At 48.6% G+C, this 27,913-nt stretch overlaps 1 protein-coding gene across 1 annotated transcript in view; it reads right to left on the bottom strand.

Moving 5' to 3' along the window:
* Nucleotides 1-8,968: 8,968 nt before the first annotated feature.
* The window catches only part of Mboat2 (membrane bound O-acyltransferase domain containing 2), a 52,141-nt gene continuing 33,196 nt past the window's right edge, over nucleotides 8,969-27,913 (bottom strand). The window contains exons 4-13 of the mRNA XM_005404346.2: nucleotides 25,788-25,883; nucleotides 23,652-23,707; nucleotides 19,765-19,819; nucleotides 16,880-17,063; nucleotides 15,534-15,726; nucleotides 13,785-13,888; nucleotides 12,459-12,523; nucleotides 11,490-11,622; nucleotides 10,799-10,950; nucleotides 8,969-9,675 (exon numbers count right to left, since the gene is read on the bottom strand). Coding sequence (XP_005404403.1) covers nucleotides 9,450-9,675; nucleotides 10,799-10,950; nucleotides 11,490-11,622; nucleotides 12,459-12,523; nucleotides 13,785-13,888; nucleotides 15,534-15,726; nucleotides 16,880-17,063; nucleotides 19,765-19,819; nucleotides 23,652-23,707; nucleotides 25,788-25,883 — 1,264 coding nt within the window. The 3' untranslated portion in view covers nucleotides 8,969-9,449. The remainder of the gene's footprint in view (nucleotides 9,676-10,798; nucleotides 10,951-11,489; nucleotides 11,623-12,458; nucleotides 12,524-13,784; nucleotides 13,889-15,533; nucleotides 15,727-16,879; nucleotides 17,064-19,764; nucleotides 19,820-23,651; nucleotides 23,708-25,787; nucleotides 25,884-27,913) is intronic.

Raw genomic sequence — 27,913 nt, 5'->3', positions numbered from 1 at the left:
GCGCTGGACTGACAGGTCACGTGACGTGGGGGCGGGGCCGGGGCGGGGCCGAGCGGCCGCGGAGGCCGGCGTGCTCGGTGCGAGGGCTTGTACGTACTTTTACTGAGAGTCGAACCTCCGGCACTTGCGCTGAGCTACATCCCGAACCCATTTTCAATTTTTAATTTTTAAGAAAGGCTCTTCCTTAAATTGCTAAATTGTGCAGGGTGGGCTCAAACTGCAATTTTCCAAAGCTTTTGTAAGTGAGAGGAAGAAGGCCAGGGATGTAGCTCAGCGGCAGAGCGCCTGCCTGGCAAATGTGGGGTCCTGGATTCAATTACTAGTACTAAAAAACTCAAAAACAAACCAAAAAAATAAGGGGAAGAGCGGTCGAAGGGAGGGGAGGGGAATGGGGAAAAAAGAAACAGCAAGATATATCAACTACAGGTACAAATTCTGTACGATGAATGTTACCATTACACATATCTAAAATGTACTAATAAAGTAAAAATTGAAAAAGAAACTTTCAGTTCTCCTGCCTCAGCCTCCCATGCTGCTGGGATTATGGGTATGCACCACCACATCTGGCCTGTGCTCGTTTTCTTACTCCACACTGCTCAGGACACTGTCGGTACTCACACCTGCTCAAGGTGTGATTGAACCTGTTCACTTGTCTCCCTGCCTGCATGAGGGCTGTCGTTCCAACACCCATGGGCCACCAACCACCACCAGGTTTAAAACAGTGTCTGGCCTCAGCCTGGCTCCCCTGAGAAGTCACCCCTCGGAGGACTTCATACACCGTAGCAGTCTCCCTCATTGTGGCGTGAGGGTCCTGCTCACAGAGTTTGTCCTTCGAACAAAGGACAGACAGACGTGATACTCACCAAAAGCCTAATTTCAGCTGTGCACAGTGACACACGTCTGTAATCCCAGCACGTTGGGAGGCTGAGGCAGGAGGGTCACAGGTTCAAGTCCTACCTGAGGAACTTAGCAAGACCCTATCTCAAAATAAAAGGAAGCCAGGTGTAGTAGCACATGCATGTGAGCCTATCATTCAGGAGGCTGACGCAGGAGGATCACCACAAGCTCAAGGCCAGCCTAAGCTACATAGTGAGTTGAAGCGAACTGTGTAGTGACACAGTCTCAGAATGAATGAATGAATTTGAAAATAAATAAATGAGCTTGGGATGTAGCTGCATGGCAGAACACACCTGGGTTTGATCCCCAGTACCACACACAGAGAAAAGCATTATTTATGATTTGTTTATTCTTCTGAAGCAGTCAGGGACTTAAAAGTAGTTTTTGCTAAAAAAAAAAAAAAAGGAACTCATCACTTGAACTTAAAAAGGAGTGAAGCATCATTTTCTTTTTTTTGAGAGAGGGTCTTGCTATGCAGTTCAGGCTGGCCTTGAGCTCACTTTGTAGCCCAGGCTGGTCTTGAACTCGAAGCAGATCCTTTCCAGTTCTGTTCAGAGCAGGTTGGTGCATTAGTATGTCTGTCTCAGAGTTAGCAACGCAGGTTTAGTAGCCCTAAATTTACACATCCTTAATGTGCCCTGTCCAGACCGAGGACCCCAGCGAAGCTGCTGGGGGAAGCCCTGGCATCCCCTACAGCCTCTGTCACCTGGACCTGCGGTCACCTGGATTCCAGTGGAGCCTCACATGCCTGCACCTGCCCCTCCAGCAGTGCGGGTCCCTCGAGTCACAGGACTCAGCCATTGCTGCCCAGGATTACGGCCACCTCTGCTCTCCTCAGAGCTGTTCCCAGCCCAGCCCCTGCCTCCGCGTCCCTCCAGCCATTGCTCCAGGCCAAGCCCTCCCTCCTCTCCTCTTACCTCCTTCCAGTTACAGCATTTTCCTACAAGTTCTCGCTTTCCTTTAAATTTCCACTATCTCTGATGCAAGGCCCTGCAAAAGCCGGGAACGACAGAAGGGTTTTGTTTCTTTTTTTGAGGCAGAGTCTCACTGTGTAGGTCACCCTGGCCTTGAACCCACTGTGTAGCCCAGGCTGGGCTGGAATTCACAACGATCCTCCTGTGTCAGCCTCCCGAGTGCTGGGGTCACAGGTGTGCACCGTCACACCAGCAGGTTCTGATAAGCCAAACTCCTCAGCTTTTCTCATCAATTTCCACATTGACATATTGTGAAAACACATGTTAATCACCTGTGAACTTTCTTTTTTGTAGTATGGGGATCAAACTAGGGCTTTTGCACTGAGCTACATCTCTAACTCTTTATATGCATTTACTTTATTTTTGAAACAGGGTTTTGCTAAATTGCCCAAGCTAAGCTCCAACTTGCAGTCTTCCTGCTTTAACCTCTGGAGTGCTGGGATTACACACGTTCCCCCCATGCCCCGCCCTCTGAACCTCTCTAAAGGTCAGGTCTTGGCTCTCAGTGGCAGCGAGGCAAGGAATGTGGTTTTTAAAACACCTGTCTCCCCTGCTGACCTAAGGGATCATGATTCTCAGACTTTATCCAAGTCAGCAATTTCAAATATGAATGTCTCCTCTTAAGATGTTGGCGGACGGGGCATGGTGGCACATGCCCACGATCCCAGCGCCCCAGGGACATGGGAAAGATAACATCACTAATTCCCAGCCCTTCTGAGATAAGGTCTTGCTAAGTCACTGACTTGCTCAGGCTGGGCTTGAATTTAAATCCTCACCACCAGCCCCGCCTAGCTGGAATTACAGGTGTGTGCTACCATGTTCAGCTTCATTTTCTATCTTGATTTTCTGAAAATAATGTCAGTTTTTTCTTCTAGAATTTCATCCCTTCTACGCCTTTACAAAAGTCTGATTCAGCCATTCAGGTGGCGTGGGGGTTGAGGGAGAGCAAATTTAGGGCCAGAGACGTCTGCAAGTTGGAGGATGTGGAGGGTTTTTTGTTTGTTCTTGTTTTGAGACAGGGCGTCAGTATGTAGTGTAAGCTGGCCTTGACCTCGCAGTGATCCTCCTGCCTCAGCCTCCCCAATACTGGGATCCCAGGCATACAACACCACACCTCACCCATGTGGAATTTCTCGGAGCTACTTGGTGAAATGCACAGGATCCCACAGCTGCCCGAGGAGTGGGGAGGGTGCACGGGAGGTGGGGTGAGAGCAGAGATGCTGCTGAAGTCTTCTAGGAGACCAGAAGCCCAGGCAGGGATATGGAGGAGGCCCTGAATCTGCTGGCACTGCAGAGGCGACACTAGACAGCATGGCTCTGTCAGGGGCCCAGGGGCAGAGGCAGTGGAGGAAGCTGCTAGATTTCAGAAGGGCCTGTATACCCAGCACTTGGAGGCTGAAGCAGTAGGATCGCTGTTAAGAGCATGGCTGGGCACCTTAGCAACTTAATGAGATCCCATCTCCAGAAATAGAAAAGTCTGGGAATGGAGCTCAGCGTGAAGGCCGTGGGCTCAATCCCCAGCCTACAAAGGAGGCTGTGTTCTCCGGACAGACCTGGGTTTTCTGTAGAGCAGAGGTGAGGAGACAAGCATTTGAGGAGTGGCTCCGGGGCAGGGGTGGGCAGCGTGGAAGATGGACACACAGAGAGAAGGTCAAAGGGTAACACGATTTTCCATTGAAAGCTGAAGCCATATGATCCAGCAAATACAAATCTATCGCCTGCGTTGATTTGACAGGAGAAAATTCCACATCATGACTGCGGCCTTGGGGTCAGGTTTGAAGCCGCACATGTGGGCGTTCACCAGGGGCCCTGCCTCATAAACAAGAAGGCCCACTTGTGGTTGATGACTGGGATCCCAGTGGAACCAAGCCAGAAGCTCGTGACTCGGAGTCCCCTTGGCCTGCTCCTTGGAGCCAGCCAGGTCCTCTGGAAACAAACTGACTCAGAAGTCAGATGCTCATCTGGCCCCTTCTTCTGCAGGGTGCATCTTGGGTTGTTCCACTGTCTACCTTCCTATCACTCTGGAGAAGAATTAATAGAACTTTTAACTCATTTTATCCATTTATGCCTTTACAGTGCCCCCAAAAGAAATCACTCTCAGGGAAAGACTGCACCAGTGTGAAGGAAAGGACATATACATCACGAAACTCGTCTTAACTGCTTTGAAGTCTGTAAATGCAACCTGGCACAGTGGTGCATGCATATAACCCAGCACTCAGGAGGCTGAGGCAGGAGGATCACTGGGAGATGCAGGTTGGCTGGGCTGTACAGTGAGTTCAAGACCAGCCTCAACTACACAGTGAGACCCTGACTCAAAAAACCAAAAAAGAGAAAAAGAATCAATGACAAGAATATTGTCACCCTATGGAAGAATCCTTCATAAAACGACCCTTCCCTCCCATGAAGGCCGGTGTTCATTTCTACGGATGGGACTCAGAGACTCTGAAATTAGCAAACACACAGGCGTGTACTTTTAAACTACCATTTAATCAGTTTTAAAGACACACAAATTAGAAAAAGGAAGAACATGTACATTAAAAACACCTTTCAAACCCAGCGCTCGGCCACCAGTTCAGCTCAGGGGATGCTGACAAGGCAGGGTGTGGCCACAGGTTTGTCCCATCACAGCGCAAAGGGACAGTGACGGCTCCCGTCGACCGACTGTGCAAGACCTGGTTTAGGGATCTGTTGAAAAATAACACTTCTTTAAAAAAATATTTTGGAATGCTAAAAACAGAAAGCACAGCCCACGCGAGACTTCCCCCAGGGAGGAAGTATAAATACTGCCCTTGGTGGCCCGGAGTCGGGACGCTGCAGGTGGCCGAGGGCCACAGAGGGGAGCTGTGGCTCTGGAGGACGGCGGGGATAAGCCGCCACCCCAACTTGGTAGGATGGAAGCCTTGTTTCCCCAGGATCATTGCGACTTGCGTTCCTTCCCTGTGTCACGGCCCCAGCTGATGACAGGATGACCTGGCTGGCTGGGGACACTGTCGTGTTCAACGCCGGAGTCCTTTGGCCTCAGGATCCAACATCCTGAGGATCTAACTAATCGGTGCAGTCAGAACCCAAATACTGCGGATCTCGAAAGAGGCAGAGTCTAAAAGCCTGTCACACTCTCTTTGTATGTTTTGCCCTCTCACGGGAAGGACAGACAGGAATACTGACAAACCAGTTTCTCAAGGGACTGAACCCCAAGTAGAGACCAAGCCAAAAGCAGTCATCTACGAACCTAGCAAGGAGCAGCCAGCGCCTCACTTCCCCCACCCAAGTGCGCTGTCAGGAGATCGCTCAGTCACACGGCACAGGTTGTTGGGATATTGCGGTTTCTCATCATATTTCCGTTTTCTTTTCATAGTAGCAAAATTTGATAAAACTTGGCTGGAGAAGACAGCTGAGGATCACTGGTCAGTAATAGATATTACTGGGTAAGTTTTACATGGCTCTTTCTGTTATTTTATACAACATATAGTCTTGGGCCTTTTGTTTTTCTTTGCTTTACAAAAGTTGTACTAAAAGAAGAGTGAGTTATGAGTTTTCAAAGGCAAGACAAATTAGTTGGCATACAAATGTGTCTCTAGGTTCTGTCTCATTAAGTTTTCCCAATCAATCTATGGAGCTTGTCAGTTCTTTATTGGAGTCAGCATGATATTAAAAATCTATTAAAATAAAATAAATATTATTTTAAAACATACAAAACATTATGAAGCAGCCTGCCAATTTAATTTAATCACTGGCTGCATCCTTGGTACAACAAGGGCCTGAAAAAGCAGCTAACTGGTTGACTAGAAGAGCATTCCTAGAAAATATCCATGTGGAAAATTTCATTTTCAGTTTTCTTCCATAAGGAGAATGATTATAAACAGACTTGACTACAGGGTGTGGCCGAAAAACGCTATAGAGACCCTCCTACATTCTAATTTTTTCCAATTCAAATTTCAGAGTGGATGTCTTTTTTTAAAAATGCAATCTCAAGGCCAGGCATGGTGGTGCATACCTCTAATTCCAGCACTGAGAGGCCGAGGCAGAAGGGTCACCAGGAGTGCAACGCCAGCCTGGGTTACATAGTTCAAGGCTGGGATTAACTACACAGTGAGCCCCTGTCTCAAAAAAACCAAACAAAAGAAAATGCAGTCTTTCCCCGCATCATGGAGAGCCTGGATTGACGGAAACCCACTTATAAGTACAACAGGAACCAGAGATTCAGCATCAGCGAGATGTATACACCGGAGCAGCCATTCACCAGCGCCCCTAGGTCCAGAGCAACAGCTGTGTGAGGCCCTACAGGGCCGTGGAGATTGCATTCACAGTGTTACTTTGAATTCTGCACCTAACTTAAATATCATCCAGGATGGACTCTAAATGCCTAAATAAACCCCCCTAATAATACTGTGGAGTTTAGATGAGTTCTTAGCAGACACAGCAACAGGCCCCCGTGTGGAAACAAGAATTCTCATGTAACTTTCCTTTCAATTACAACTAGAACTCTTAGCTGGGCGTGGTGGCTCATGTCTGTGATCCTAGCACTCAGGAGGCTGAGGCAGGAGGATCATTGTGAATTGAGGCCAGCCTAGGCTACACAGTAAGATCCTGTCTTGAAAGAATGAAAGAATGAAAGAAAGAAAGAAAGAAAGAAAGAAAGAAAGAAAGAATCTCTTAAAAGCAATTATCTAAGAATTATGAATAAACAAGACTAAATATAAATGTCCAAATTTGTTTGTGAATATACAAATATTTATAAGCTATAAATTTTAAATAAGGAACATTATTTTGTCCTTAAAGTTTATTCTTCAAATTAGAGTATAGCCTGTGTAACTATTTTCATGACAACATTCTAAAGGAGTTATCTTCTGTAGTTTAAAATAAAGGTTAACCAACTTCTTAGAACACAGCAAATTCTGAGAAGTTTTATAGTGGTAAACCCTGTTCAGTAAAGTCAGAAATTTATAGAAGTTTTTTGAGACAGGGTCTTACTATGGAGCCCAGGCTGGCTTTGAACTTGGGGTGATCTTCCTGCCTCGGCCTCCTGACTAGCATGCACCACCACGCCTCCTGGCTAGAAATTTATCTTTCATAGCACATCTTCTCTAATTTTACATAGCAAAGAAACCAAAAAGGCACAGAAAGCAAAAGGAAAATATGCTTTTCCCCCCCAGGAGAGTCTATTTCTCTATGATATAAAGAGACATTTTAAGGACTGGAGACAGTAGAAATGGCACATTATCACCCTTCTGATTTAATGGATTAAGAGGATTTCCTGTTGCCATGACAACTTCCTCTGCTCTGAACTGCACCGGGGGCGGAAATGCAGTTCTTAGTAAATCCACCCTCTACTCCTGCACGTCCTTTCTCTAAGGGAGGGAACTGGCAAGATAAGAGCCGGGAAAGCTGGGGCTCCCCAGCCATTTGTGCCTCCTCTTCCCTCACAGTTTCCTCCAAGTGGGAGGCTGAGGCGGGAGGGCCGCAAGTTTAAGCCCAGCCTGGGTAATTTAAGTGACCCTGTCTCAAAAAAAAAAAATAAAAATAAGGAACCAATATAAATATAATATTCACTGATACTGTCTGAGTGTTTTCAATATGTCTGAAGAGTGAAAAAATAATATAAATACACACTGAATCCTATTCTGCACTCCGAGTACCCAGGAGGCTGAGGCAGGCTGGACTGCTGTCAGTTCTAGGCCAGCCTGGGGGACATAGTGAGTTCGAAAAAGAAAAAGAGAGAGAGAAAGAGAGAGAGGGAGGGAGGGAGAGGGACAGGGAGAGAGAGAAAAAGAGAGAGAAAGAGAGAGAAAAGGAAAAAATCAAAGGAAGGAAGAAAAGGCAAGGGTACTTCTAAAGTTCTAAAACAATCCGTTGTCATTTTGCCCCTTCTTCCTTAAATGAAATACTCCACAGCCTCAGCCAGAGTGTTCTGTCCTTAACTTCATGTACAGGTTTATTAGTGATCCATAGATGGATGGTTTGCATTTCATTAAAAATTTTAAGGCAGAAAAATCTACAAAAGATTGGTCAAAAGACAGAGACGTCTTTGTCAAAGGACAAAGCACAGAGATGCTCCCCGCCCATGTCCTGAGTCCCGCCCCAAGCTCGCTGTTTTGCCGTCCACTGCCACAGCCCCAGGACCTCATGGCCCCAGTGCTCACTGCGGTGAAGCCGGCGCCCCACGCCAGCCTGGTTCTCCTGCACATCTGCGGCTCACCGGATCAGGAGTTCACAGCAACGTTTCCGTGTGAGAAGGCAGAGCCTGCACGCTCTGCGACTCTCCAAAATGCCTCTCAGACTCGCCCTTCAGTTTTCATTTCCCTACAAATCTCCTACGGTCCCCACATAGGAATCAAAATGACAAGAATAAGAAAGGGATTAGCCAGGGAGTAACCCGCATTACCAGGCATTGCTTTAAAACCTGCCGGCCAGCTACCGCTGTTTCCTGATCTCTTTGAATTCTATCTCACCTTTTTTGTGTTTTTTTGAGACACTGTGTAGTCCATTCTGGCCTTGAATCCACTATGTAGCTTGGGCTGGTCTTGAACTCATGGTAATCCTCCTGCCTCAGCCTCCCGAGTACTGGGATTATAGGTGTACATCATACCTGTCTGAATTTTATATAACTTATGCCTGATAAATTTCATTCAAAGGTCCACAGTACACCCGGTTCTTAAACTCTTACGCCTCACACAGCTCTCTGATGCAGAAAGGGAGCACGTCCTGCCTCTTGCTGCAGGTTGGCCGGCCTTATCTTTTTTTTTTTTTTTTTTTTAAAGAAAATAAGCTTAAAATATCACATTACCAACCTTTAATTATGCTTAAAATTCTTCCTGGTAGGGCTCTCTCACTGCCACAAGGTAATTAAGCTCTCCAGCGAAACCAGCTACCTATAATTTGGCAACCCGAACAGCAGACAGTCTCACTATGAATTTCACTTTATTTTTGGTTCTGTTTTTTTGAGACAGGTTCTCCATAGGCAGTCCAGGCTGGCCTTGAACTCTATGTATCCCAGCCTGGCCTCACACTCCGAGATCCTCCTGCCTCAGCCTCCAGTGTGTTGGGATGAGAGGCGTGTGTCACCACGCCTGGCTCATGAATTTCAGCCAGGAGATACGTTAAGAAAACCCTTCAAATACTGAGATGTTTATTGCGTTTTTAAAAAAGTCTCCACAACCTTAAATATCCCATTTCAAATTCTTCCTAAATCCCTTTACAGCATACGACATGGAATACTGAAACAGGCTTCTCACACCGTTCCACCTGAAAAGACCACCGAGGAACAATATTTTCAGAGATAGAGGGTTTAAGGCAAGACATTCATTTGGAAAAGTGAATCCGTCGCAATCACCGACTGGCACGATTCCATCTCTGCTGCTTCGCACTCGGGATGCGCAGCATGCATTCGGCCTCGGGGGCGCAGCGGGGAGGGTCACTGGTGCCCACTGAGGATGGGACACTCCGAGTACGGCGTGGCCAGGGACGGCTGCAGAGCTGCTTCCCTCGGCGCTGGCCGTGCCCTCCATGCTGCCCCTTCCCCGCCAGTCTGCGGGCGACCTGAGCCCTGCACGGTGGAGACCGAGCTACGCCACCAAAGTGTCACGGCTGGGGCGACCAGTGTCTGAAGCCCACCTCCTGGTTCTGACTGCTAATGCTGTTCGTCGTGGAGAAGCTGTTCTGCCCTAAAGAACTGTCTCTTTCGTTGGACTTTTGGGAAGGTGAGGTCTGGAGGTTTTTGTGTGCAGTCTCTCCACTCCGGGTTTTTTTCACTGGCAACAATAATAAAACTAAGATTCCACAAATGTGAAGGCAGTAATACCAGGAGCTGAAAGAAAAAAGGAAAACCGTTTCTTAATTTTCTTTGTTGAGACAGTCTCACTGGAACTTGTGGTGATCCTCCTGCCTCAGCCTCCCAATTGCTGGGATTCCAGGCGTGCTCCACCACACCTGGGTGAGTTTATTTTTTTTTTTTTTTTTTTGGTTTTTCTCCGGTACCGGGAACCGAACTCACGACCTTGCGCTTGCCAGGCAGGCGCTTTTGCCGCTGAGCTAAATCCCCAGCCCCGGGTGAGTTTATCAAATTCTGATAATAAGTAGGAGTCCATAATGCACGTGTCCACACACCACAGGCCCGCTTGGGGAGTATTTATTCACTAATTATTCTTCTATCTTTCCCCTCAGGAAGTAGAACTCCAGAGTTTAGTAAGGGTATTTGTTTATTTTTAATTTGGGGTTCTTTTTTTGAGACAAGGTATTGCTATGCAATTCAGGCTGGCCTAGAACTCATTATGTAGCCCAGGCTGGCCTTGAACTCTCAGTGATCCTCCTGCCTCAGCCTCCTCAGTGCTGGGGTTCCAGCATGTTCACCAAGCCTGGCAGCTGGGGTTATTTATAAGCCACTGTTTACACCAGCTGCTGGTAAGCTGGAGACTAAAGTGTTACAGTCTTCTGTAAGGTCACAGGGCCATAGCTACAGAGGACATAAACAAGAAAGTGCTTATTAACATCATTTTTTGTAAAGAATTCCTTGTCCGCCTCAGTGGCTCTGGACAATTATTAGGCTTCTAGCTAACGCTTCCTGAGAGCCAGAGGTTAGCAGCAGTGCCTGTCTAAACCACAGCTCAGATGTGGGCCGGGTAAGCAGAGTCAATCTATGAGGAAACAGAACTGCTTGGTTTAGGATAAGACAGTATAATGCATATGAGGCCATAGTACTATTTTTCTTTCCAATTTTGGACTTTCCTTCAAAAATACTATGCAGCTAGGTGTGGTGGTACACATCTGTCACCCCAGCACTCGGAGGCTGAAGCAGGAGGATCACTACCGGCTGGAAGCCATCCTGGGTTATGCAATGAGTTCAAGGCCAGCCTGGACTACATAGCTAGACCCTATCTCAAGAAAAAATACTACCATTCTTCCCACTGATGAATCCGAAGAGAAACGCTGACCTGTAGAAGGTGAGGGACGGCTTTATAGACAGGAGCACGAAGGGCACAACGGTGTAGCTTATTGCGATCTGCGTCACCGTCCACGTGAGGACGTCGTAACAGAACTTCAGCTGCGGAGGCTCCGTGAAGTAATGTCTGAAGTTACTTCTCATCTGAAACCCAGAACAGAGAAGACTCACTGTCTCGAAATGAACCTCGTGAAGTCACCACGGTGACCTCAGCAATTCGGGGTGCAGATGGACAATGCTCATACACAGCTGGTAGGGTCTACAGTGCAGGAAAGGCTTGCACATGCGTGTGTGTGTGTGTGTGTGTGTGTGCGCGCGCACTTGCAATGGGTAGAATAAGATGTGAGCTGGTAGATGTGGGGACAGGGCCTAAAGAGCTTATTGCAACTTTTCTGTAGTTTTGTGTTTTTCGTTTGTCTGTTGAGACAGGGTCTCACTATATAGCCTAGGATGGCCTCAGACTTGCAGCAATCCTCCTGCCTCAGCTTCCTGAGTGCTGAAACAGCAAGCGTGTGCCATGCTAAAACAGGTGACATTTTGCAAGTGCCTCTACATGCCAGGAACATGAACAGTGAGCTGCTTCGGGGACTCGGGGCCGGGGGCAGGCACATGGCCCCAGCCAACATCCACTTGGTACAAGAGACCCAAAAGTGCTGAGGAACAGGCGCGGCTCCCACACTCACAGCCCGGGCGGCGACAGTCATGAGCACGCCCGTGAGGAACGTCAGGTAGTAGCCGGGGTACACGCCATGCCAGATGGCCGACAGGAAGAAGGTCTGCACAGTCGGGATGAAGGTGGCTCGCTCATAACACACCCTGAGGAGGGGAAGACAGAATCCAAGTGAGTGGCGGGCTCACCCACCCCTGATCACTCTCTCCCTTGGTAGGAGTGGGGTGGGGTGGCCAAAGGAGCAAACGCCACGTAGCACAGGGGACAACCCTGGCTGCCATCCTGCAGTTAAGGGTCATATGGTTCAGGGATGGAAATTGAATCGCCCCCGCTTTTTTTTGTCTTTTTGAGACGGGGTCTCATGATGCAATTCAGACTAGCCTTGAGCTCACTTTGTAGCCTAGGCTAGTCTTGAACTTGCAGTGATTCTCCTGCCTCAGCCTCCCATGTGCTGGGAATTACAGGTGTGCGCCACCATGCCCAGCCTCCCATTTTTCCCTGGTACACAAAATCATCAAAACGATTATTCCTAGGGTTCGAGAGTCTATACAGTTTACAGAAATAAATTTTAATGAATCTTAAGGTTAGGATTATAGTCTACATTATTTCAATACTTCCTTTAAAAACACTGAGAACTTTTTCTTTGACACAAGGTGTTACTACCAAGTCCAGGTTAGACTTTGAACTTGCATTGATCTTCCTGCCTCAGCTTCCTGAGTGCTGGCATGTGCCACGACACCCAGCTACATCCAAATCTCTAGCGGAGGAGAGGACACCAGTGGGAGACACTGGCAGAGGCCTGAAGGAGGCCGAGGGGACAGCATCAGGGACACTCAGGACTCAACCCAGAGAGTTCAGTTGTGACAGGCCTTGCAGGGTGGCTTCGCCACATCTCCTGGGGACACCCAAGCCATCCCACCACACACTGCCCACAGCGTTGTTGAGCATGTGATGGCAGTGACATTCAGCCGGGGGGACACACCTTTTGAGCCACAGTGCTGTCTGGATGTTCCAGTTATCCAGGAACATCTTGAAACTGGTCGACATCTGAAAAACAAAGCACTCTTCCTCTTTGGCAAACAGAATAAGAGAACTTTAGTAGAATTCATAGCGTTTTATGGTGCCAGAAATGAAAACTTCATCTCAGACGAGCAACCCGAAGTATAAATAAATGAAAGCAAAGTTAAAGATAGAAACAGGGAGAGAAATCTTTTACAAATGGGAAGGGGACCAAGAGCTGGAGGAAGGCGAGGGGCGGGGAGGTAGAAAGAATCACCGTGTGATATGTACATGCGCCAGCTGAGCGTCATGCACTGCAAATGGGGACTCATGCACATTTTTAAAAAATTACTTCACAATGATAGTTTAATAATTTGTTTCTTTTCTCTCTTTTCTTTTTTGAGATAGGGTCTCAATGTGTAGCCCAGGATGGCCTCAAACTATGGGTAGTCCTCCTGCCTTTGCCTCCTGAGTGCTGGGACGACAATACCACCAAGCCAGGTTCACTTCTGTCTTTCTGACACTGTTTTTGTGATACCGTAACATCCTTCCATAAGGGAGTTTTTTTCCTGTTGGGACAGGGGAAGGTAAATAACCATCGCCACTTTCTTTGGTGTGGTGACATCCACAAAGCTGTCAGGAGACAGCAACAGGAAAGTCCTGCTAGAAACCACAAAGCCCCGTAGTGAGCATCCCTCCCACTGGGGACCAGTGTGTCCCCAGCATCGTCTCTAAGCTCTGCCACCGGCTGCCCGGAGGCACAGCTCCTCCGCCGTCACCCCTCAGGTCCCTGGTGACTTGGATTCTGGGTGCCACCTGGCTCCGGCCTCATCAGGAAAAGCAGGTCTCTACCTGTACCCTCGGCTGTGGCTCCCACCTGGGCCCGTCCTTACACAAGGGACCGCCCAAGCAGCCTGTCATCCCAGGGACCTCCTGGTTCCGCAGCCTGTCATTTTTACCAGGCCTAGAAAAGCACTAAAAACTGTGCCCACCACCCCCCGCCGCCCGTGCTCCTCCTACCCACATCTCCAGGTTGCGTCACTCGGACCTGCTCTCTGGAGCCCCTATGCTAGGCCCAGTCGGGGCTTTTAAACCGCACAGGCCCACACCTCGCAGATCACGATCCCCCTTCCTGCTCACAAGGCCCACGCTCCACAGAGCCAGGACAGTCCCTGTGGCACTCACTGGACCCTGGCCGTCAGGGTCACAAGGCCACGATCACCAGTAACAACCGTCATTAGTGACAGCCCTGATCCCAAGGACAGGCATCGGGAGGAGGACAGCCAGGACTCCCTAGTGACTCACTAACCTCTATCTGCCGAATCCTCAGGTTGGAGATGAGGTCCCAGCGAGCCACCCCGTTCCCATCGTATCCTCTGAAACCAAAGCCTGCGGCATTATTAATAGCATCCGCTGTGGCAAAGAGAAAGAAAGGAAAAAAAAAAAGACTAAGAACTTCTGTACCATCTGCTGTCTTCCCGCAGAAGATGCACACTATCTGATATGCTGTCCTTTGCACCTCTCGTCCGTCCTGGCTTAGGTCTGGGTGTCCCCCAAGGCCTAGCTTGTATAGAGCAGGGCTTCTGGGAGGTGACTGGATGACTGGAGCTTAGCATTGATCTGCCATGAGAAGGAGGGGCCTGGCCGGAAGAGGCAGACCTGGGGGCGTGACCTGGAAAGATTCATCTACTCCCTTCCTTTCTGCTTCCTGTGCACCATGCTCTGAGCAGCTCTCTTCCACCAGGCCCTTCTCCCTCCAAGCATGGACTGAAATGTGAGCCCAAATAAACCTCTCCTCCTTTAATTTGCAGGCATCAGTGATGAGCAAAGGGACTAAGGCAGTCTCACATTTGACCTTTGTTTTAAATAAGAACATATGGAGGAGGCACACGTTTTTGCTCTTTCTTTCTTTCCTCGATATCCCCAGAACGCAGTCTACACAAGGCTCCAGAGTTTGTTTCCTGACCTTCTGCAGCACTGGGCGTAATTAGGCATCTTTGCTTTGCACACCTAATGGATGAAGCTGCAAAGGAAGTTTTTGCCTGAAATCGGCCCTTTCCCAACCAACTGGAAAAGCACTATGGTTTATGCCATTTGTTCCAGGACAAAAGAATGAAGAACCCCAAATCCATCAAAATAATAAACATCTTTAGATCATTTTACTCTTTGTTAGTGTGTTTTACTCATCAAATGGGATTTAAAAATAATTAGACCTTAGGGAAAAAGGAATAAACAAATGAGATCTGTCCCTCTGTGTGACAAACCAGTCAGAAGCCATGGGCCAATGACTACGAGTCTCCCAGGTCCGTTGATCCACATAGCAATGTTCTTATTTAATAGAATTCTAAGTAAAATCTATTACTAATGGCCACACCCCTCCCTACGGTTGCCATGGTCACCGACTCCCTCAAACCTTCATTCTTGCCATCCTTGCTGGCCTCCTGCAGTCCCCTAACCACCTGCTGAGATCCTAAGAGGGCCAACCCAGGGAGTGCCACCCGTGGAAATCAAACCGGAAGCCAACCTTCACATCCCCATCCCCCAAGTTCTCCGGTGGGTGCAGCCCGATCTGTCGCTCAGGCAGCTGCATCCTGGCTGAGCTCTGCCGTGCCCCTTGGTACACAGAGGCAAATTCAAATTTGGCAGCTGTCAACTCCTTATGGAGCCCAGGCTGGCCTTGAACTCATAGCAATCTTCCTGCCTCAGCCTTCCAAGTGGTAGAATTAGAGGCTTACACCACCATGCCCAACTCATTCATTTATTCTTACCACAGAATAATAAAATAGGCTTTGATCCACTGAGGATTATTCTTACACACTGAGCTACATAGATGGTCTCCAGAGGGCGCTCATGAGCCAGAGGGTGGTGGTGCTGGCCTGCAGCGCCAGCTACTGGGGAGGCTGAAACAGGAGAATCCCTGGAGCCCAGGAATTCAGCCGGGCCAACACAGGGAGTCCTCATCACAAAAAATTAACAGCAACAATTCAAACAGGGGCACTTTCACAGCTGTTTCGAAGGTGAGATGCTCCGCAACACAGCACAGAAGTCCTGCACTTACCTAAGGTCCAGGCAAAGTAGTACTTGGGCCGGGCAGCCAGCAGAGAGACGTACAGGTAGGCCACCCTGGTCGGCCAGGAGGCCGTGGCCCGGAACTGCTCGTCGATGTTGTAGCCCACAGGCAGCGCGCTGCAGACGGTCAGGTGCACCAGCAGGGACAGCACACACACGAGCAGCTTCTGCGTCACCGCCGCCTGCGAGGGAGGAGGGCGCGGTCAGCATCAGCCTTGCGCCCTCTGCCGGGGACGTTCGGGTTTTCACTGTATGAGCCACGTTTGCAGTGAGGAGCGTCTGCGCCGTGTGCAGAGCTGGTGCACAGACTTAGCACGCTGTGATCCCTCTCTGGACCCCCTCCCTCCTCCCACGCCTCCCTCCATCTCTTGGTCCCCCTCACTCTGGGAAAGATCCACCTCCCCACTTCGTACTATCTACCCTTTACTCTTTATTTATTCTTTGGGCTTCTCATATAAGAGGAACCACGTGACATTCAAGCTTGTGTGTCTGATTTATAACCTTTCAAGGTGTATCCATTTTCCTACAGATGACTCATGTTTACCCTTTTTTATGGTAGAGTAGTACTCCATGGTATATAAATGTTACACTTGCTTTGTACCTGTTGACAGACTTATGGGCCACTTCCAAGATGCAGCTATTATGAGTTATGCTGCTAGGAACATGGGGATGCGTGGATCACTGCAATAGTCTGTAACTCTTTCAGGAAGTTAACAGAGGGGAATCCCTTCAGTGCATTTTTTATGACCCCCTGGTCAAAAATAAGTAAGTAAAACTCAGGACCCACAGTGCCCTCGGCATTCTGGTGCTCCAAGCCAAATGCACAGCACAGGCAAGAGAAAAGCCCGGGCAGCTGGCTTGCTCGGGCTTGCTTGGAGGGGCTGCATGATATCCCATACTACACACCATTATTTTCTTTAAGGAACTGATGGTTTCTAAATACTCCCCTTTCTTCAAAGTACTGGGGACTGAACCCTGGGCATTTGCACTGAGCTATACATCCCCAGCCCTTTTCTCATTTTTTATTTTGAAGCAGGCTCTCATCACTAAATTGCCCAGGTTGGGATTCATCTTGTGATCCTCCTGCCTCAGCCTCCCTGAGAGCTGGGATTCCCGGCGTGTACCAAGCTCTTTAATCACAGTTGCTCTTTAATCACAGTTGCATTGTTAGTAAGCAGCAGTGGGAGAGCCACTGTTAAACAGCAGGTATCTTGAAGCACCTTCAGAAAGACACAGCTGGGGAAACCCAACGTATGAAACATGACTATATGGCCAAGAGAGACAGAGGCTACAACAGTGCGCAGGCCAGGAAGGCTGGGGGACGTGCATGCGCACCTTTGGAGACGGGTCCACTCGCTCCCCCTGAGCCACTTCTTTCCCGTTGTGACTCGGCTGTGCCCTGTAGTATGCACGACCCTCGATGAACGTGATGTAGTCTTTGTAGGAGCACAGCGGGCCTGCCAGGATGCCCATGAAGTTGCAAGTGTAGCTCACATACTCCAGGAGGCTGGGCATACGCCTGCAATGGAAAAACCACAACTCAGCACACGGGACCAGCGGGCACGGTAGCGCACATCTGGGATCCCAGCACTCCAGGAGGCTGAGGCAGGAGGATCCCAAGTTCAAATCCAGCCTGAGTAACTCAGCAAGACCCTATCTCAAAAATAGAAAATGATGAGGCTGGAGGATCTTCGTGAGTTTGAGACCAGCCTGGCCTATAAAGTGAGCTCAAAGGCCAGCCTGAACTGCATAGTGAGACCCTGTCTCAAAAAACAAAAATAAATAAATAAATAAAAATAATAATAATAGAAAATGAAAAAAGGGGAGGGGCTGGAGATGTAGCTCAGTGTGAAAGCCCTGGGTTAGTCCCCAGTACTGCTCCCCCAAAAGAAATTAAGTTGTACCCACTAACCAACCACGTGCCTGGCAAGTGCCAGGGCCGGTACACACAGCCGTGGACAAAGGGAAGGGAAATTCTGCACCCGAGCTCACACAGGGAGCTCGTACAGTGAGACCCGCACTATGCACTGACAGTTTCCCGAGATGCTGCGCCCAGAGACAAGGGTGTTCTCCTGTGGGAGGGAGCCAGGGGAGGCCTCACTGCTCGGTCTGGGAATGGGTGGAAACCACAGGCTGGGTGGCTACTGGCAACCAGGACTCAGGCAGGGCCAGGAGGGTCGCGCAGAGGGTGCCCAGCGGCAGGGCTCAGGGGAATCGGGTGGCACTCCATTAGGAGCCACGGTAGGAACCGCATGTTTTATTCTGAATGAGACGGAAAACGACAGTAAGGCTTCTTCTTGTAGCTTTTTTTAGGTACCGGGAATTGAACTCAGGACCTTGCACTTGCCAGGCAGGTGCTTATGCCACTGAGCTGTATCCCCGGCCCTCTTCTTGTAGTTTTGCAATAGAATTTCGCTACGTCACCGAGGCTGGCCTTAACTTGCTATGTAACCCAGGCTAGCCTTGAACTCGAGATCCTCTTGCCTCAGCTTCCCGAGTGCAGGGATCACAGGCCTGTGCCACCACGCCTGGCTGAAAAGTTTTTTGATCTCTGTCTTGAGGTCTGTCCAGACAACAACGGTATCACAAGTTTACCAAGCATGCAGCAAACAGGTAGAAATGGACAATCAACATAGAAGACCATGTGGACCACACAGGTCACCATACAGATGGTGGGGAGCTCCTTTAATCAAGTCTACCACCCCTGTCTACTGCCCACTGTCCCTCCCGGGGACAGCGAGCAGGGCACCATCCCATCCTCCCCTCTGGCCACGTGCCACTCTCCGTGAAAACACGCTGTGGGTAGACAGGCTGAGAACACCACATATTATTGGCCATTAATCTGATTTTAAAATAACCAAAAGAACAGCCCCGGGCACCCTGCCCTCTGCCACTATCTATGTAAAGCTGAGCCAGAAGTTTTCTAAGTTTTCCAGAGTTATTTTCCTACATGTAAGCGTCTTGGGTCTCAATTATGTCCCTTTTAGACTCGCTGACGAGAGAGACAATGTTGCTGGCAGGTTTCCTCCTCCTTAGCACTGCTTGGCACCCGGGGACAATCCGGATGGGACAATGGGGCCCTTGTCCTCCGCTCTGAACGCCAATTATTTCCAGACTAGAAACAAGGTCAGGTTACACCGCAGGGCCCCATCTTACCGAGTCAAACCATGTATCAAAGTTTGCAAGGACAAGACATCATTCTTTTGATTTGGCTTTTTGAAACAGCATCTCAATACGTAGTTCAGGCTGGCCTGGAACTCACTATGTAGCTCAGGCTGGTCTCGAACTGGCAGTGATCCTCCTGCCTCAGCCTCCCAACTGCTAAGACTACAGGAGGGTGCCACCAGGCCCGACTCACAAATAAAAGTGTTTTCAAAGACAGGGAAAATCTAAGAAATTCCCAAGACCTGCTAGCTGGGATCAAAGGTCTAACTACTTGTCATGGGGTCACCTCCTTCTAACAGCTGTGTGTCTACCAATTCTGTATTTAGAAACAAGATAGTTGAGGGACATGTTTCTTTAAGTGTAATGAGTATTTGATCTCTAATATTATTAGATTGAGACCGAAATTAAGCCATCCCTTTGCCCTCCCTTCAGACACATAATAAATGGAGGGAAGCCTGTCTCAGAAGGGATTCCTCAAGTAATAAGCAGTATCTGACTGGTCCTCTGGTATTTCTGAACAGGGCATCCTTGTGCTACATTAATGATTTTGTGCTGTCCAACAGCTGTCACAGGTGGGGTCTATACCTGGGGTTGTGACTGCTGTCATTTCTATCCAGCAGACATGCTACTGGTCCTATCTTCAAGGAAATCCAGGTCTCAGAGTTAGAACTCTGACAGGTAGCCCAGTGGCCCACAGGGGGGCGCCCTATGTCCAAGCACCCAGGCAAGATTCTGGTGGCCCCACAAAAGATGCCCAGCCCCGTACAGCAAGATTAGGTGGCAAAGGCATGGTGGCACACCCCTGATGTCTGGAATCCCGGCACTCGGGAGGCTGAGACAGGAGGGTCACCATGAGTACATGGCCCACCTGGGCCACATATAGTGACGGTCGGTCACAGAAAACTAAAAAGGATTTGGTGGAAGAGAGGGGTACAGAGGAAGAATGCCCGAAGCTCTCCAGCTAAGCATCCTGGGAGGACTTAGCTATGCAGGCGATGTGGGTCCTGGACAGAGAGGGTAGGGGAGACGGCAGGACCCCAGAGAGCATCCCCTACCTCACGGCAAGCCCTCGCTGGGATGGAGTCAGGTCTTCATCCTTTCGGAACATTCCTGTAATGAAGATCAGGGGCTTTGATCAACTGTGACTGCTAGGAGAACGCGAATCTTCCCCATTCACAGCACTGGGGACTGAACCCGGGGCCTTCACACTAAGCTACATCCCCACATCTTCTTGCATTTTATTATTTATCTTTTACCATTATACCCACATTTTCTTGTGTTTTTTTTTATCTTATTTTTTCCTCACTTTTTGCAAAGTTCCCCAGACTGGGCTCCAGTTTGCAGTCCTCCTGCCTCAGCCTCTCAGTGTTCAGGTTACAGGTGTACACCAACAAGCCTGGCTGCTAGTAGGCTTTTTAAATTCAGAAATTTATTTTCCTTAACAGCAAATGCAGTGAGCTCAAGGCCAGCCTGAACGGCATAGCGAGACCTTGTCTCAAAAAGACAAAAAAAAAAAAAAAAAAAAAAAAAAAAAAGAAGAAAAAACAGTAAATGCTGTGACTTTTCAAAAAGAGCTATCATGAATTTTTTATTATTGGGCACTTTCAATGACTAAACACCAGTACTATGGGTGAGAAGTTCAGCACAAAGCAAGGGCTGATGGCCTTCTTTCTCCATGACTCTGGGGAGTAGAACCTAAACACAAATGCATTGTCTCCAGCCACACGGCCCCCTCCCTGAGAGGAGGTGATGCCTGGACGCATGCAGGCCTTCTTTGATGCTTTTCAAAACACACCCTAAATCCAACCCTACAGTGCAAGGGCAACTAAATTAAGAAGCAAAGAGCATACTCAAAAAATATTTGCAGCAAATAAAAATATGAATACCCCCCAAATCAAAACTAATGCAATTTTAAGAACATTGAGAAATGGTGATGGTGGTACACGCCTATGATTTCAGCACTTGAAAGGCTGAGGCAGGAAGGTGGCTGAGTTCGAGGTCAGCCTGGGCTCCATAGCAAGTTGAAGGTCAGCCTGGGCTCTGCAGCAAGACCATGTCTCAAAGAAAAGCAACAACAACAAGACACTGAGAGACAAAAACAGAAACACTAAAAATCAGAGAAGAAATATAAGTATCCAACTAACATACAAATACTACTTTCATGATTAACAATGAAAACATTAGTTATTAAGAAATCTGTATCAAAGGATAAGATATATAACTTTAAAAGGCCTCGTTCATATAGCACTGTCTCGCTTGTGGAATAGACACACTTTTCTGTATTTTATATATACACACAAACAGAGAAGAAAAACATTATTGCCTCAAAACGTCCCCAGGAGCCAGGCATGGTGGTGCAACCCTGTAATCCCAGCACTTGGGAGGCTGAGGCAGGAGGGTCACTATCAATTCAAAGGTACCCTGGTTGAACAGTGAGTTCAACAGCAAGATCCTGTCTCAACACACAACAAAACAAAACAAAACATTATCCCCAGGAACTGTTCTTGGGATTGAGGAAAAATAAATTCCCTGCTTTTTGGCACTTACATTCTAGAGGAGAGAAAGAATATAAATAAGCAAATCAATGAAGCACTAAGAGGAGTTCGTATAATCTTCTTTATAAACCTGTGCAACAGACCTAGCCTCAGCCCAACCCTTGGCCAGAAGTGACGGCGTGATCCAAATTCTGGGATGGGGATCATCACAGCCTTACACACAATGAAAAGCAAACCGGGTGCCCAGCAGTGAGGGACAGGGGATCACTGCCCAGCTCACTGGAGGGCAGGAGATATTCAGACACCCAGAGAAAGTCAGGGAGGGACACAGAGCACCTTCACCCCTTCTTTGCACTTTTCCAGCACAGGTAGTGAGCATGTATCCGCTTTCTATGATCAGAAGGAAACAAAAACCCCACTTGGAAGCAGAGGGACAGATACAGCGTTGCCTGCGCTTCCCACCAAGGGCGCTGAGCTCAAATACAGCTCCCATTCTTCTCCTCCCTCTGTTGTTACTGTTTCTCTTGCGCCTTCTGCTTGCGAGCTTTGCTACATATAAAATGCTGGCTCCTCCCTTCAGGAGGGATGGCTCAGTGCTGCGTACAGGGTGCTTCCTACACCAGCTCCAAGCTGATCACACAGGCTGGGCCGTTTCAGAACTGCAATGGCCCAAGCAACAGACAGCACAGGTTTTCTTTTCTTTTTTTTTTTTTTTTTTTTTGGTACCAGGAATCGAACTCACAACCTAGCCCTTGCCAGGCAAGCACTTATGCCACTGAGCTATATATCCCCAGCCCCACAGGTTTTCATTTGACAATTTTCTGTTACACCTACATGCCCAACTTCCAGGTGTGGTGGTGTGCACCTGTAATCCCAGCACTCGGGAGGTTGAGGCAGCAGGACTGCCATGAGTTAGTTTGGGGCCAGCCTGCGCTAACTACACCATGAGACCCTGCCTCAAGCCCTCTCCACAAAAAAAAACCTATATTCCCAACAGGCCCAGCCCTCTCTCAGTGAAAAACCTGGGGACTTATGAATAGAATGACCAAAATTAGATTAATGACAAGATGCCCTTGGGAGGTGTTATTGTTTTGGCAAGGTCCCTCCTGCCTCAGCCTCCTGAGTGCTGGGATTTATAGGTGTGTACCACCATGCCTGGCCACAAGATGCTAGGAGTTTAATCGAGTACCAAAAGTGCAGCCTTGCATATGAGGGGAAACAGGACACTCTTATCAGGTACAAGCACCGCATTGAGGCTGCTAGAGGAAGGCAAGCTACACACGCCCAAGACAGGCTGAGAGCGAGACAAGGCCAGCACAGTTGGGGGTCCCGTTACCCATCCTGAGCCATGGCAGCCTCAGGTGCTCTCGATCCAGATGAGAAGTCTTAAACCATGCCCAAAATGTTTCCCTGATTAGCCAAGCATGGTGGCACATGCCTGTGATCCTAGCACTTTGGAGGCTGAGGCAGGAGAACTGCCACAAACTTGAGGCCAGCCTGGGCTACATAGTGAGTTCAAGGCCAGCCTGCAACACATAGCAAGACCTTGTCTTAAAGATCAAAAAACCAAAAAAGACCTTCTCTGAAAAACTAAATGGCTGGAATTCTGAAAGACACTGCCAAGGCTAATCAGAACTCGAAATGTTCTACAGAGACGACTTTCCTAGCTCCACGGGGAAGAGCAGGTCCCAAAGTGAAATTCGGCTGGACTTTAGTCTGAGTGGATTCTACATGGTGAGCAGCTGCATCCAGACCTACGGACGGAGTCCTGTCTCTGATCCTGTACCTGTGCTCCAGGCAGTCTCAGCACCTGAAGGTCACAGTGCACTTTCCCAGCGTCTTGAAGAATGAGACTGGCTACAGCGCAGCCCCAGGACAGCGCTCGAACTGGGAGACGCGGCAGGGACCTGATCACCCGGGAAGAGACCTCCAACCGGTCACCCTGGGGCTTGCGAAGGGTCAACCAGAAGCTGAAGGAGCAGAAGACCCCACCTGTACCCACCGCACATGCACCCCGAGGACGGATTCTGCCATGGCGGGAAGAGTGCTCCGCATCCTCAGGGGCTCAGGCAGGGGCTGCACACTCCCCCAGGGGGGTAAGTTCCTGAGGTTTTCTTGTCTGTTTTTTTGAGACAGGGTCTTGGTATGTAGTTCAGGTTTGCCTTGAACTCATAGGGATCCTCCTGCCTCAGCCTTCCTAGTGCTGGGATCAGAAGTGTGAACCACCATGCCAGGCTCTAGACAAGTTCCAGAGATTTTTTAAAGGTCATCAGTCTTTTCCCCCATTCTCTGCAAAGCGAGGTAGTGAATTCTTTTACTTGTCAGTAGCAAAAAGGAAGAAGAGGAAAAGTTCCTCCCTTTCTTCGCAAGCATCACAGAGCACAAAGCTGCGGGTGACCTAAAGTGAGAGATTATTTGGACAGAAAAACTAACTTCAGAATTCTTACCATCGTGGATTTCATAGGCCAAACTCGTGATCTTCTGAGTAATGATCATCATTGGGCTGTGGCAAGACAAAAAGTACAGATTTTAAACAGGGAAACTTCCCGGGGATATAGCTCAGCGGCATAAGTGCTTGCCTGGCAAGCCTGAGGCCATGAGTGCGATTCCCAGTAAAAAACAAAATAAAAATAAACAGGGAAACCTAAAACAGTACTGCAACCAATGGGACAGTTTTGGCTAAAAGAGAAAATACTCATCTGTTTTTACTTGTTGGTTTTTTAAGACAGCCTCTTGCTGAGTAACCCATCTGGCCTAAAGTCCCAGTGATCCTCCTGCCTCAGCCTCCCGACGGCTAGGATCACAGGCGAGCACCACCACGCCTGGCTCCAAGTATTCTTTATACACAAACAACAGGAGCAGGGGAAGCCAGGCAAACCCAGATGCCTGATGCTCAGTGCTGCTCGTGAGATCATGGAAGAGGCCACTGACCCCAGCCCCGCCCACACCTACACCCGCCCTTGCTCAGGTGAAGGGACAGCGCGATGAAGAACAAGTCCCCCGTGCCACGGGGCCCAGCAGCGTTGGAGGAGACAGATTCCAGGTGGGTGACGTCAGCTCAGTGTCACCCACCATGGCACAGTGACAGAAGTGAGACCAAGGGGCAGAGAGGCAGGAAGCAGGTGCCAGCGGGGTGGCGCCCTGGGCAGGGCCTGGGAGGAGCCTGGTGTGGCTGCAGAGGGACCCGGGGGCCAGGCCAGGTCTCGGGGTCAGTGCCGAGGGCTTCTCTGAGAGCCGGGCCTCTGCAGGAGACGGGACTCGGTTTACGCAGGGAACCTGAAGAGAGCTGGAGGAGCCGAACTGCGGATGAGGAAGTGAGGCAGAGGGGACAGGGATGTCCACGACCGGGAGGCTCTGCAGGCGACAGCCACAGCTCGGTGGGGACTGGGGAAGTGACTCAAGACCGGATCAAGGTCTGGGCCCAAGGTAGCCCAGGAGGAGGAAGGCGGGAGCCGCACAAAGGGGACCCAGAGTTCAGCTTTAGGTCTGCTGAGCTCGAGCGGGGTAATGGTGGGAACCGGGCGTGATGCACACAGCCAGGAGGCTGAGGCAGGAGGATTGCCATGAGCTCAAGGCCGGCCTGGACTACGTGGTCAGACCTTGTCTCAAACACCCACAACGACAAAAAACATCCTCCAAGGCCAGTGCCGCTCGCGACACTGCTTTCTGGACAGAACACATTTAAGCGGCCCGTGGACAGACAGGGTTCTGCTGCTCTGCTCCCTGTTACCCGAGGTTAACTTCAGGCTGAAAATAGTAAGACGGTTTCAGAAAAAGCAACACCTGAGATTTAAGCCATGTGCTACTCTGAGCAGCAGGGTGGCGCCCTTCCTTTCACAGAGAGGAGAGCAGGCGGTTTCGAGGATCTGCACTGAGCCAGCCAGGACAGGGCAGCGGCAAAAGGACAGAGGCGTCGGCTCCAAAGAGGAACGAGTCCCTCTGGAGAAGCAGGGGACAGCTGCTCTCTCACCACGGCTGGAGACAGTGACGGTGTTGGAGAGAGACAGAGACACAGACACAGACAGAGATAGAGAGACAGAGATAGACAGGGAGAGACAGAGATAGAGAGAGACAGAGACAGAGAAAGACAGAGACACAGAGACAGACAGAGACAGTGACAGAGACAGAGAGAGGAGAAGACAGAGACACACAGATAGAAACAGACAAGAGAGATAGAGAGCCATGTACATAGAGACAGTGTCAGAGACAGCGGGGAGGGAGAGAGAAGGAGCACAGAAAGCATGATGGCTCGTGTGCTGGCTTCCAATAACCATAAAAAAGTTCTGAAATCTCTACTAGAATTAGAAAATGCTCTTAATACCAGAATGTCATAGGGAAACGTTAATTGCAATATTTTTTTGAAACCTTATATAAGGCAATTTAAAAGCATGGGTTATTTTTGTGACATACATTATTATAAAAGACCAATTACTAGACAGAAAAAAAAATCTAAACCCGTGAAGAAGTTCTGAACTAAGACGGAAGAAGAGCTTTTCGCCAGGACTCTGACTCGCCTGCATTTTGGGTTTTAGCCAATGTTAAAACAGAATAAACAAGCTACTGAATCGCAGCTTTCATCTTACCCTGAAAAATCTGCAGAATATTGTCCATAATCAAAGATATAGACCCTGGTGATTTGGCATACTGTGAGGTATCCCAGAGCGAACACGAAACAGTATCTGGAAAACAAAAGTGAGCTGCATTGGTGAAAAGGGAAGATTTTTTTTGCGGGGGGCGGTGGACAGGGTCTCACTATGTGGTCCAGCCTGGCCTTGAGCTAACTACATGGCCCAGGATAACTCTGAACTCTCGGCAATCCTCCTGCTTCAGCTTCCCAGGTGCTGGGGTCACAGGCGAGCACCAGCACACCCAGCTTGACTTCACCTTTGAGCCTTTCAGCGAGAATGCTTTCCCTCTCATCTATACCATGCTAGCACCGAAAGGGGATTTCTGCTCTTTGCAGCCAAAAGCACCCCGGCACTGTCACTGCTTCTATCAAAATGAAATAATCAACAAATAAAAGAGTCCCAGAACAGCACATTCTTTTACTTATTAAAAACACGGATGTTGAATTTGTTTCCAACACCTGACTTCCGAAGATGAAACTAAACCTGAAATACGTATTCATTTCGGCACTAGACACAGAGGGCAAACTGCAAAGAAAATCACGTTGCTCAGGGACAGTGGGAATTAATGAACTAGAAACACTAGGAAAAAGTATTTGCAATAAGTCGTGCTGGGACAACTCAACACATGTATAGAGAAAAAAACGAACTTCAACCCTTACCTCATGACATACATAAAAGTTAACTCAAAAGCTGGGTGTGGTGGTGCACACCTTGTGACCCCAGCACTTGGGAGGCTGAGGCAGGAGAATCACTGTGACTTCAAGGCCAGCCTGGGCTAAACAACAAGATTTTCTCTCAACAACAACAACAACAACAAATTAACTCAGTATGAATTGCTGACAGACGCATAAGAACTAAAACTAAGAACTTCCACCAGAAAATATTAACATCCCGAGGGCTGGCAAAATTTTCTTGGAAAAGACAACCTATAAAAACCTGTAACGTTTTAAAAACCTGTAACACTTTTTTAAAAATTGCTTAATTGACTTCATCTACACTGAAAAGTTCTGCTCTTCCAAAGCCATCCCTGAGAAAATGAAAAGGCAAATCACAGATTGAAAGAAGATACCCACAATTTAGACACCTGACAAAAGACTGATATCCAAAATACAGAAAGAATGAATTATAACCGCAAAGTCCAATCACCAAAAGATTTAAAGACAATGCATCCCAAAAGATGTACAGGTAGTCAACACACAGCAAGATGAATGTGGCAGCATTAGTTATCAGAGGACTCTAAATTAAAATCACAGCGAGGTGCTATAGAACAGACTGATCGGGCCAGGCGCACAGTAATGGGTCTCACACACACTGCGAGGAAAGGAACAAGGTTACAACCACTCCTAGAAAGTGTGGTAGTTTCTTATGTGATTACAACTTTTACCCTATGCCTAGCAATTGCTCTCCTAATGAAAGCCTAAACCCACAGAAAGTCTGGTGTAAGAATGTTTTACAAGGGCCGGGGATATAGCTCAGCGGCACAAGAGCCTGCCTGGCAAGCACAAGGTCCTGAGTTTGATTCCTGGTCAAAAAAAAATTCTCCAAAAATGTTTCACAAGCTTTACTCCCAACAACCTCAATTTTGAAATCATGTCAGTGTCCATGAATAGGTGAAAGGACACGTGGACTGAGGTACACAGTGCATATGATGGAAGGTTATCCAGCAATACAAAGAAACAGAATTTTGGTAAACACAACATGGATAATTTCTTTCCATTTATTCACTTGTTTGTTTGGGCTTTTTGTTTTGTGTTTTTTTTTTTTTTTGAGACAGAGTCTCACTATGTACCCTAGGCTGGCCTCTAACTCACAGAGATCCTCCTGTCTCAGCCTCCCCAGTGCTAGGATTACAGGGATGCGCCACCATGCCCAGCTTCCTTCTCTGGTCTCTGAACATGGGTGAGTCCGGAAGCTCTGGAACGTGTTCCCTTCGCAGCTGGCTCCGTCCCAGGCCTTTGTTCTCACCCATACATACCACGCCCCCTTCCGGGATCTTATCTAAACCTTTGGTCGCTGTTCTCTCTAAGGTAACCTCACTTCTACGTCTGTCTGTCTGTTTCCTCCATTCCCCTCAACATGGC

Source organism: Chinchilla lanigera, unplaced genomic scaffold (assembly GCF_000276665.1).
Source record: "Chinchilla lanigera isolate Chin_1 unplaced genomic scaffold, ChiLan1.0 scaffold00086, whole genome shotgun sequence".
Taxonomy (NCBI): Eukaryota; Metazoa; Chordata; class Mammalia; order Rodentia; family Chinchillidae; genus Chinchilla; species Chinchilla lanigera.
The sequence above is the reverse complement of the archived record's forward strand: the minus strand, read 5'-3'. Positions and strand labels throughout refer to the sequence as shown.